Source organism: Peromyscus eremicus, chromosome 1 (genome assembly GCF_949786415.1).
Source record: "Peromyscus eremicus chromosome 1, PerEre_H2_v1, whole genome shotgun sequence".
Lineage (NCBI taxonomy): Eukaryota > Metazoa > Chordata > Mammalia > Rodentia > Cricetidae > Peromyscus > Peromyscus eremicus.
In genome coordinates this window covers 72,489,085-72,501,271 of record NC_081416.1, presented here as the reverse complement: position 1 = coordinate 72,501,271, position 12,187 = coordinate 72,489,085, and the positions used below count along the sequence as shown (strand labels likewise).

The following is a 12,187-nucleotide window of genomic DNA, read 5'->3' as shown; positions in this document are numbered from 1 at the left end:
TAAAGCAAACACCCTGCTAACCGAGCTACAACCCCAGCCCACACCCACATTGCTTTATTTTTTTTTCACTCACATTCTTTTCGTGGGGTCATTACCTTGCTCTACTAATAAGAAACTGAAGTATAGACCAAGACCAGATGCCACCCTCCCGGTGCCTAGTGAAACCCTGGCTTCAACCACGTCCCCAGCCGAACAGGGACAGCAGGACAGCACTGTTGAGTGACCCTCAACTCCACACGGCTACAATTCCAGTGAAGAAGCTGCTCCTAAGCAATTCCAATGGAGCCTTAGAGGTCCTAGATCCACATGCATGGACAAGCGACAAGCTCTCTTCGGAGGTTTAGCAGCAGGAAGTAAATTCTCTCTCCACGCACCACAAGGAGGACAGCCTAGGCGGTTCTAAAAATCTTGTCATTGACACCTCCTCATCTTTAAGTCACCTTTAAGGTCTCTCCCATGCTGCTTCTCTGGGAAGTGTAAAGGACCCAGGAAGGAACAATGTTGAGGTAAGTAACCTAGCCAGGGTTGAACCAACTTCTGATTTTCCACTGATCAATCCGTCCCAGGCACTGCTGTTCCCAGGCAACCCTGGTAAGTCACCCCAATGTGTGGCCTTCCAGCTCTGCCTCTTGCGCATCCACGCCACCCAGCACTCTGTCAACACCTCTGTCCGAGCACAGGAAACCATTGGGTAAGACACAGGTATTAAAAAAATAAGCTGCATGACATTTATTTTGTCTTGTTAACATTAATATCTGTAGAAACATTTTTATTGTCAGTATAAAAATTAACAGGTTTTATTAAATACTTTCTCCAATTTCAAAACACATAAAATCAGTGTAATCTGCATTCATTTCGCACAACTGTAGCAAAGTGAGTGGGTGTATCCAAAGCCAAACACAATCCTTGAATATGGAAATCAACAATAACCACCATCTTGTTGGATGTAGCGATTAAGCCAGATCTTTCGGTGAGGTCTTGTCAGACAAAGGCGGAAGCCAGAAGCAAACCCTTAAGAAGACAGAAGGAGCTCCCAAATTCCCAGCAGAGAAATACTGGGTTTGTGAGAGCCCCAAAGGGGTTTCTGATGCTGAAGAACCCGAAACTGTTATTAAAACTCACGGAGGAGAAGCGAGGCTAGTGTGATGGAAGTGTAACTCAAGCAGAAGGCCAGCTGCCAGACAGAACCCACCCTGCTATCAATCCAGTGGAAGTCTGTCCCCAGAGAGTGGATTAAGGCATCTTGGGATGAGGACGCTGGTACCATTTGTCTTATCTGTTTACATGATACACCGGGGTGACAGAGCTTAACAGGTTTCTTGTAAGTGGGCAGTGAGGTGTCTAAACATAATCATCGGACAGCAGAGTTGAAATACAGATAAATCAAACACATCATTTCCCCCCAAATTAGTCATATATCGTAAATATTTCTCTTCTCAAAGGATCCAATAACCAGTTAAGTCCAAGCATAGATTAACTAGTCTTCTGTGCTGCCTGCATAGAAATGCCACTTAAATTACAAAACAAAAAAACACCCTATAAATGATTAATCATTTCGTATATTACCAATTGGTTAATAAATTAATGTGACACCATTTTCCCTGAAAGCAAAAGTATTTTCCCACCTCTGCTCGGTGAAAATTAAGAAATTCTAAGAACAGCATTTAGCAAATATCTATTTAAAAAAAGAGAGACCAATTTTCTAGGTGCATCAGGACATCCATTTAAAATCAATACAAAAAATAATTCCTTGTAAATATATAATATATATTTATACATAATTTGAATATATTTACATACATCCAGCACCTATATACTGCATTTGTGCTCTGTAAGTGTGTGCTGACATATATTTTCTCCAATTATTACAAAATTAACAAGGGAAGGCAGAACACGTGTCTGCCTCGAGTCCTACTGGGGCGCAATCCAGTACACACGGTGGGGGAGAGGATGGCGTGGTGGCTTGCGGCTGTCCACTTATCAGGAAATACACGTCCTCTCCTGGGAAGGTGACATGTTTCCAACCGTATAAATCTTTACACATGTGCCAAATATGCTTCCCATTATTTACTTCTTCTCTGATCCATATGTACAAGGGGAGGTGTGTCACACGCTCCGGAGGCACAGCCTCTCTGCTCAGTGTCAGTAGGTTCCTGGTGCTGTCCCATGTGGGGACAGGAAGACACATTTGCTCATGTTTTAACACTGCCGTTTATGTGTGGATACTGAGGCAGGCAGGGTTCATAAGGCATGGGGTCTGGAGAAAACACAGAATCGTCCCCTGAAGAACAAGAACTCCTTGTGTCAGGATAACTAGGAGAATACTGTTCGAGAGGCTGAGTGAGGTCCAAGTATTCCTGCAAGAAGGGAAGAGAGACGTTTTTATTTCATCTTGGGTCAGGATAACAAGGTGAATACGGTTCGAGAGGCTGAGTGAGGTCCAAGTAGTCCTGCAAGAAGGGAAGAGAAGAATCTCATTTCAAACAGAAGTTCCCGAGACATCTCTATCAGACTTGGGAAAGGACAGGGAACCCACCCCCAAGGCCCAGTTCACCCCCACTTCACACAGACCTCCCTGAGACCTCAACCTCATCCACTCTAGGCTGCCCCAAACTTTCTCTTATAACGTGACACCGATAAACCACCAGCAAGTAGTAGACAATAAAAACACAGTGAACTGCTCGTACTGGGCAGTCAGCTCTGCCCACAGAACCTGGGTACCTACGATAGCCCTCCTCACTAGAGCTCATTGTTGGAGTTTAAAGCACAGTGAAGTAGAAACACCACAGGACCCCTTTAAATAGCCAGGCCATGAATATGTATTTTCTGAATCACAGTCTACAGTTGTCGTTCCTAGGATCATTTAAGGGGAAGGCTTCTCCATTTGTTGCATAATTTAACAGATGTAATTCATTACTCTCAGAAGCTCTCAGAGTTAACAACGTAAACAGGTTGGGGAAAGGCCTGGATACCCTCATGAATGTTAAATCCATAATGGGCTGTTAAAGGAAAAATCTAGGGAAAGGGGGTTTAGTCTCGAAAACGTGAAGTTCATAAAGTTTCTCCACTCCTCAAAGCATCCCTGGCTACTGCCGAGGTCTCTCTGGCTCACTCAGAATTCCTCTTCCTCCAGCTCTGGGCAGGGAGAGAGCCCTGGTATATTTCTGTTTGACCCATGAACAAGGCTGCTTCTCAACATTTGTACATGGGCAGTCGAAAAATCAAATTAAGAGGCATATCTTATGGCAACCAATGATGTGAAATGATATAAATTCATATGAAATGATATAAGTTTCCCAATTTCAGAGTCCATAAAGTTTTAGTGGAAGACAGGCACTCATTTATTTACATAAAGTTGGGGTTGCTTTCGTGCTAGGACAGCCGAGTTTCGACAGAGACCATATGGCCTCGAAGCTGAAAATGTTTACACTCTGGCCCTTACAGAAAGTACTGGCCAACCCGGGTTGGAAACTAGGAAAAGATTCCTCTCTGTCTCTCTGTCTCTGTCTCTGTCTCTCTCTGTTTCTCAATGTGTATCTCTCTGTCTCTGTCTCTCAGTGTGAGTGAGTGTGTGTGTGTGTGTGTGTGTGTGTGTGTGTGTGTGTGTGGTCTGTCTCCTTTTTTTTCTTTCCTTCCTTCCTCTCTGTTTTGAGACAGGGTCTCAAGGATTGCAGGCTGGCCACCAACCTGCTGTGTGTCTGAAGATGCCCTTGAACTCCTGATCCTCCTGCATCCACCTCCCCGAGCGCTGGGACCACAGGTGTGCACAATCATGCTCGGTTTATAGAGTGCTGGGGGATGAACCCAGGGCTGTGTGCACACTAAGCAAACACTCTTATCAACTGAGTTACATCCCCAGCCCTGAAAAGATTTCTAAACAGGGGCCTTCCTACTCTCACTGCCTACCAGCCCTGGCACAATAAGGTGGCTTTGCTTACACACCCAGAAGCCAGCAATCCTCTGTGACGCGTGGTTTTGCTGAGAGGGGGCAAAAAGCGCAGACTACAGCACAAACTGCCCCAGCGTTATCAGCAGAGAGTCCATGGAATGTTGGCGACCGTACGGTTTAAAAGACAAAAACCACTATAATTCATCACCAGGGTTGGCAAGAGAAAGAGTCGCCATCCAAGAAGGGGATGTGTCGGCTCCAACAACATCAGCATTAACCGCACAACCAGAAACAAACACGCCCACCACATCAAAAGAGGACTTTTTGCTTACAATGATAAAAATGAAATTTTGTCCTAAACGGAACCATTTTTCTTGAGCATGTGGTAATGATTTTAAGAAGGAAAGAAACTTCGATTTTTATATCCGTTAGACAATAAGGCATTCTGCTCTCTTATTTTAGGATCTGAATATAAAGTTCAGTAGAAATGGGTCCCTCTTTAAACATAAATATATCAATACTTAACATTGAGTGCAGACCTGGGATCATTATATGAAAACCTTAGTGCCCTTCCCAGTTTCTAAATGAAGCTGTAACTTTCAGATCTGATGGTGGGGGGGAGAAAAAAAAAAAAAGAATATCACTGGATTCCAAGCCTAGGGTTAGAGGAACTTAGGCTAGAAACAACAGTTTTGGCAAGAGAAGAAAGTTGGCTTTCCCCTCCTCCCCCCTTGAACTATTCCTTTCTTTCAACTTCTGAAGGTCAGCTGTGTTCATTTAAACGCAGGCTCCCTCTTCGTCCAGCCCAAGCCCCGACCAAGAGCACAAGACAAAGTTGCCACATTAAGGCTTTACATCTCTACATTCAACTGCTTTTCCTTCTCATCACTCTATTTTTTTAAATCAGAAATTAACTGTATTCTTTTCCTTTTAAGTACCTGGGAGATTTTAAAACTTTTTACTGGTGTAAAATCTACATCAACCTCTTTTTTTTTTTTTTTTTCATGAGGGAATATTGCTCGGCACATTCAGGGAATATCTCAAAATTTGTTTACAATTTCTAGCAGAGGGTTTCCCTGGACTGTGTGGGTCTATCAGCTTTTCTGCTTGTAGAATATTCTTTCTAAAACCCTAACAGTCACTTGGTTTATGTTGAAGTCAGAGACATGGCTGTATTTAGGCAAAGAGTAATAGAAAATGGTATCTTTGGTTGGCATAAATTATGAGTACAAAAACTGAAATATTCTGTGGGTATTCGCATGTGTGTGAGTGTACGCGCATATGGAAGCCTTGTTTTATGAAACAGTATCTCTTGTTGGAACTTGAAGCTTGCCCAAGAGGTTAGATTGGCTGGCCACTGAGTCCCAGGGATCCACCCATCTCTACCTCCCCAGCGCTGGGATTACAAGAGAATACCATCACACCAGACTTTCGGGGTGAGTGCCACACTTGTGTGGCCATCACTCTAGCAACAACTAGCTACCTACCCCCCAACTCCACTCCTAGGATAAATATTTTAACTATAGGCTCCAACTGTCAACTTAAAAATCCTGTAAGTCACTCATAACAGAATTACATAACTCATACATGATATGTGTGACACATGTGTCACATAGAAAGATCTGAGCCACATGTCTTTCCAGACAGGCTCACATAGGGCAGTACCACATGGAAACGATAGAATCTCACTGCCTTTCACCAAGCTGCTCAGCCCCTGAGCACAAGCAGCATTCACACTAACTACCAGGACACAGAATCCAGGGCTCACGTTACATGCCAGTACCTTCCCACGCACACCAAAATACTACCACAAAACATTTCCACCTCTTCCTCACACACACACACACACACACACACACACACACACACACACACACCCCACCACCACCACCACCAGTTGCCATGAAGACAACTCAGGAGAGCCTCAGCCTCCAGCCTCATGAGTCAGAATTCTCAAAACTCAGTTCTGAGGGAGGAAAAAAAAACCTAACTGGAAAGGAACACACAGTTTAACTCTGCTTGACCCCTACACACACACACACACACACACACACACACACACACACACACACACACACGCCACCGACTCCAACAGGGGAGCTTGCATTTAACAAACAGGCATCTCCTGAGCCAAGCACGGTCTCCAGGCTTCTGGAAGGAGGCTTTTACCTCGTTGGTTGTGAGAGTTAGAATCCGATCCAAGTCTTCCACCAACTGCTTGAATGTGGGTCTCTGTGAGGGTACAGCATGCCAACAGTCCCTCATCATCATATACCTGGGAAAAGGATTTCTCTGGTGAATTGATGGCGTTAAGCACTTGATACACAGATGTGGATGGTCTGAACAGGTGGCAGGGAGACATGCCCTAAATAATGAATTGTAACTACAGAAGCACTAATATTACAGCAACTTCTCTGCAACCCAGAACGCTTTAGGGAAGCGACTCTGCGTCCAAAAGGGGTATCTATGTGTTTTGCTACTACCTCTCTGACCTCTGTGACCCACCATGATGTCACACTTTTCAGCCATCTCTAGAGAATGGAAGGAGACGGAGCTGCACTCTCCTCTCCCTCAAAACACTCCCGCCTGAACTACACTTCAGGTTTTTTTGTTTTTTTTTAAAGGTCTGTTGACAAAAGTTCCTCAGTTCAAAAAAACTATATGTATTCAGAAACCACAATTAGAAGGTTTATGCAAACTAATCTGCCACCTCGGAGCTTTGAGCTAACTTCCTGATTAACTCTTGGATCGTCCAAGCTTCCCGCCTTATCTTGATTATCAGTTTCGACAGACCCTCTATGTTAGAAAAAGCAACAGGAACACAAGGCACACAATAAATGCCTTTATATAATACGCTATAAAAAGTGGCCATTCATCAGCTCTCCACTGCACACCCGAGAGTGCTCCTTGGGATTACTGCTCTGAAATCCCCATGAAGGAGCACACAATAGAAGGCAGTCTCTGGGACAATCACTTTCTTAGTTTGCCCCAGAGGAGGGGGGGGCACCTCACTGCACAAGGCACGCGTCATTAACACCAACACAATTTCACCTACAGTGTGAGGAAGGCGTTCCTAGAAACCAGCTCACACTTTCATAAGCAGAAACGGGACCCTCACGATGGCACCAGGATAAACTTTGGGTTCTCTGCTTGAAAATACGGGTAGCCAAACACACTAGTCCATTCAATCAGAGTTAGTGTAGTTAATGTAATAGCAACTTCCTTTTCCTCTGTGTGTGTGTGTGTGTGTGTGTGTGTGTATGCATGCATGTGTGCACATTTGGAGGTCAACCATGGGTATTGTTCTTCAGAAACCATCCACTTTATTCTTTGAGATAGGGTCCCTCACTGAGACCTGAGGTTTGCTGTTTTAGGCTGGCGGGCTGGCTGGCAAGCCCCACGGATCTTCCTGGCTCCACCTCTGCAGTCTGTGGGATTACAAGTGCACACACCACTGTGCCCAGACTTTTGTGTAGGTGTTGGGAATGAACTCAGGTCCTCATGCTTGTGTGGTAAGCGCTTTCCCAAATGTCCCCATCACTTTTTTAAAAAATTAACTTATTTTCATTTTATTTTATCGAGAAAGGGTCTCATTCTGTAGCCCAGGCTGGCCTCAACCTTGTGGGAACCTTCCTGCTCCAGCCTCCAGAGTACTGGGATTACAGGTGTGAACCACCGTGCCTAGTTGTCATGACAACCGATCAGTGATTAATGGAAAGAGCCCATTTCCTACTTGGCATTGTTGGCACCGTGAACAACCTTATACATTCCACAGGAGCAGCTCTGTGGCATTCCTGCTTGGTATCTGACCTATGGGTGTTCATGTCACCGTGTGGCACAGCACACTCCTCCCCATGGGTATCCAGACTGAAGGCCCACTCCATACACTTTGGCAAGATGCCTTTCTTCAGGACAAGCCACAGTTGTCTGTGGATCTTTCTATCTCAGTGCTGGGGGTGAGCCCAGACAGCCTCAACAGTTCTCCTTAGAACATGTTTAGAAAATGGGGGCCTGAGGAACCCAAGATGTGTCTGGAGAAACAGGGCAGATGTGGTGAGACTACGACATTGTCAGCAGGGGCAGCCACAGCCCTTACAGCTCATTGGTGCAGTTGGCGGGCTTGTCCATCCTGTGTCCCTCCTTGAGCAGCTTAAAAAGTTCCTCCACGGGAATCCCTGGGTAGGGCGAGCCCCCTAAAGTGAAGATCTCCCACATTAACACCCCAAAAGACCAGCTGCAAAGAAAAAAAACACAGCATTAGTAATGTGCCCAGATCGCAGAAACCTAAACATGTCAGTTAAAAAAATAAACACCCACTCACTTCTAACATCCATAGATAAATGAGCCCTCCCGCAATCCATCCTACATGCCCTTTCCTGACCCCTCAGGAGCCTCCCTAAATGAGGACGACATGCGGATGGTCTGATGGAATTTTCCACTAATTGACAAAGAGCCACACCACTGTCTCATGAAGTTCTTTGTCTTTTATGTGGTGCGAACTAATGTGGGAGGTCTAGACTCCTGGACTTCAGGCTGCTTCTGGCTAAATCACCCATCTCCCTGGTGGCTGCCACAGACCTGGACCTACAGATGACAGAATAAGGCCAGAAAGCTGACTCTGTGAGGGGATGCCTGCCCTAGATGGCTGGTGGAGCACCCGCAGGGCAAAGATTCTGTGACTTCGTGTGATGCGAAGGGAGCCAGCACAGGGCTGGGATTAGCGTGGAAGAATTTCACGCCCCAGAAGAAGAGGCTCATCCAGCAGAAAGCAAGAAGACCTCACAGGGTGCTGTTTGTATGCAACTTCTCAGAGAGGTACATTTGGATTTCCCCAACCTAGTTTGGTGGACTCAAGACTAAGAGAAAATTAAGCAGAGAATTGTAGGTTACTTGTGTCCTGCAGTTCTGGACGACACTCATGCAACACTGAAACTGTCCCTGGTTTTCTACTAAGCATAAGCAGGGGCCACAATATAGGCAAAAACAGTTCAGAGCCGCAGTATATTCATGTACAAGCAAAAACTGTGACTCCCTCCTAGGAAGGCTGCCGGGACCCAGCATGCTGGGGCAGAATCAATAACCCACATCAGAAACCTTCCAAAAAAAACCCAAAAAACTTCCAAATTAAAAACAAAACAATACAAAACCTTCATCCTTTGGAATACCTACAGACCCATAGGAACTTACCAAAAAAAAAAAAAAAAAAAAAAAAAAAAGCATCTTTTATCCAGTTTCTTTTAGTAACATCTTTTAGCTAAATTTCCCAATCTACAATATCAGTTGGAACCTAGCTCTAACAGTAGTTTAAATGAGTCATCCTGTAATTTCTACTGTATTTCTAGAACATCATCAGAGGCTAAGACAAGACTGAAAAATTTATAATAACCACAGCAAGCAGATGTGGTGATCATCCAAACTGACCACACCTCATTCAGCACTGACCTTTAAGGACAAGCCCGGGCTAAAGAACAATCCCAGACACCTAACTAGGAAGGACTTCAGGGTCTTCTCTCTTTTCTAATTTTTATAGGCTTTTTGTTATTTTGTCTTTTTTTTTTTTTTTTTCAGAGCTGAAGGGTCTTGCACTTGCTAGGCAAGCGCTCTACCACTGAGGTAAATCCCCAACCCCTCTAATTTTTATAAAGATAGGTTCACACTACATAGCCCTGGTTGGCCTTGAGCTTGCTACATGTAGTCCAGGTTGGTCTTGAACTTGCGATCCTTCTGAGTGCTAGGACGAACACGTACACTTCCAGGCCCAGCTAAGAGTGTTTCTTTATGGGAGTGCAGAGCATGTCACCCACTTGACAAATGAGACCGAGTGTGGTGAGTGAGCATCTGGCATCTGTGATGGGTGCAGGGTGCTGCCACTGTGGCAGGAGGGTGGCGTCCCCACCTCCCAAAGGTAGGCAGATCAGTAAGCAAACACTGGGTACCAATCTACCACAAACTCATGATGCCATCTGAGACCCCTGACTCCTATGCCCTCTACAAACATGTAGCACCTAAGTAGTTCTACAACTCAACCCATATAGAAGCCAAGGACAGATGTTACTTACACGTCACTCTGATGGGTGTAAACTCTATCAAAAAGGGCTTCAGGAGCCATCCACTTGACTGGAAGTCGCCCCTGTAGGAAAATGTAGAAACCCCTAGGTTTTACAAGAGTACTACAGAAGGCCCAACAGGGCCACATGCTATGTCAGAACACTGTTTCCTTTTTGCAGCCCAGGCAGGCCCACAGCTTACAATTAACCCAGGGTAGGCTCAAACTCTTGGCAGTCCTCCTGCCTCAGCTTTTGAGCTCCCACACCTGGCTTTCTAATGCTGTCAAAATTTAAAATAAATGACTTAAGAACTATACTGATTGGTTAGGTCTTGCAGGACCTTCCCACATATGTGGAGGGAGACAAGTCTGTGCATTTGGTGGTATGTGGAGGAAATTACTGTGGTGGCATGCACAGGACCTCTGTTTGCTTGTCTATAAAAATTAAAAAAAAAAAGTCTCAAATTAAATCAGGACTTCCTGGCTGGTTCCAAGAACCAGGTCTGAAAAGTAGATTTAGGTCCCTGTCTTTTCTTCATTTCCCTACTCCAGCCTGTCTTGAATTTGGGCTCCAAACCTGAGCATCCATCTAGCACCCAGTGGTAGGCAGCCCATGCTTCCCTAATACACCACTCCCAGGTATCTATCTACCTTACCCTCTGAGGGAAGAGATGGCTTTCTAATGGGTTTCATCAGTTTACCACTACGGGTAGAAATAAGCTCCAACCAGCTCTGTAAATAATGGCTAAGATGCATAGTGTCAAAGTTTCTTTGTATTCTCATTATCATCTGTCTCCCTAGCACACAGCTATACCCCGATAGCCTCTTAGTCAGAACTGAAGCCAGCACACTTCCAAGCTCTAGTCCTTGCTTTAAGAGCTGAGCCATCTCGCCATCCCCCAATTATGAAGGTTCCTAAGAGAGCCATTACAAAGCCTCGGAGGCTATTGATTGTTATTCTGTAAAAAAAAAGAGTGCTCCATATATATACTAAACCTATCTCAGAGGTCGCCTAAATTGGGTGATCGAGAGTTAAGCAAAAACAACCGAATGAAGTATGGAGGGAAGCCCCCACGGCTCTCCCACTGATAAACATGTGTCATTCTGTAACCTTCCCGGCCCCACCCCCCAGTGTGACGTCGCGCACTCACGTTTGTGGTCTTTTTGTAATAGTCTATGTTGTTGATATCCCTGGCCAGGCCAAAGTCTGCTATCTTTATCACATTGTTCTCTGTTACCAACACGTTCCTGGCTGCCAAGTCTCGATGGATACACTGCAATCAAGGAAGAAGAGAGAGAAATAATCCCAACGTGTTTTAGGAATCAAAAGAAAAACAGACTCTTGTAAAAAACGCAAGACAGAAAACACATCCCAAGTCAAAAACTGGGTGCAGAATACTTTAAGAGCCACACTGGGCTGTAAAGTCAACAAGCTGACTAGTGTCATCAAGAGCCCCAAACTTGATACGATAATCACTCATCCTAATTTAAATAAACAAACAAAGGCCCTGGTCATCTTAGTCAGGAAAGGCTGATTACATCACCACATTCTCTTTTATCTGCAAGTGCCCCACAACACCAGTGTGTCTCTTACAGTTTCACACAAACTGGACATCAGATACCACTCAAAAATCCTGGAGTTCAACACTTGCTCTCTCCAGTCGGCAAAAGCCCAACTTTCAGATGACTGGGTTCAACTCCAACTGTCTTCTTCATCCCCGTCACTTCTCTAACAATGTGACCTCAGGTCCTACAAACACTGGGTCTCCGCAAGGTCTAGTTCTGTCATTTCTGTCTTTCCTTTCCCTGAGTGCTGTCTGTCTTTCCCACCCTTGCCTCCAGGCTGTATGAGGTCGGCCCTCAGTTAGATCCAACTGGCCTCTTCTAAGACCCGCACGTTTTCCCTCTCTGCAGATGGACACTGTAGATGTCTGTTTCTAGAAATGATGCCTTTCCTGCAGCCCCCGCCCCTTTTCCCTTGCTTCACTCTCTAGCAGACGCTTGGGCTGACTCTCCTTTTCCCTTTTCCCTCCAAAGCAAAGAAACTGCTACAAGCTGTTTGTGTTTCTTCTATCCTTGGGGCATCAATTCTTAGATACACAAAGCAGTTGCAAACCTCTACCTCCGGCCTCTGCGGAGACTGGAGGATTCATTGTCAAGTCATTCTGGGACATTTCCACAGACAGTAATGCCCTCTTGACATCTCAAAGTCAACATTTCTGCTTCCCTGACTCCTATCCTGTTTGGTCCTT

At 45.1% G+C, this 12,187-nt stretch overlaps 1 protein-coding gene across 8 annotated transcripts in view; it reads right to left on the bottom strand.

Annotated features, from left to right (window-relative positions):
* Window positions 1–705: 705 nt before the first annotated feature.
* The window catches only part of Fgfr2 (fibroblast growth factor receptor 2), a 105,694-nt gene continuing 94,212 nt past the window's right edge, over window positions 706–12,187 (bottom strand). For 6 of the 8 annotated variants that reach the window (XM_059265816.1, XM_059265825.1, XM_059265840.1 and 3 more), the window contains 5 exons: window positions 11,087–11,209; window positions 9,949–10,019; window positions 7,986–8,123; window positions 6,059–6,164; window positions 706–2,357 (listed from right to left, as the gene is read on the bottom strand). In XM_059265816.1, the coding sequence (XP_059121799.1) occupies window positions 2,193–2,357; window positions 6,059–6,164; window positions 7,986–8,123; window positions 9,949–10,019; window positions 11,087–11,209 (603 nt within the window). In that variant the 3' untranslated portion in view covers window positions 706–2,192. Of the gene's footprint in view, window positions 2,451–6,058; window positions 6,165–7,985; window positions 8,124–9,948; window positions 10,020–11,086; window positions 11,210–12,187 lie in introns of all 8 variants that reach the window. The other 2 variants (XM_059265834.1, XM_059265875.1) reach the window with 1 other exon arrangement.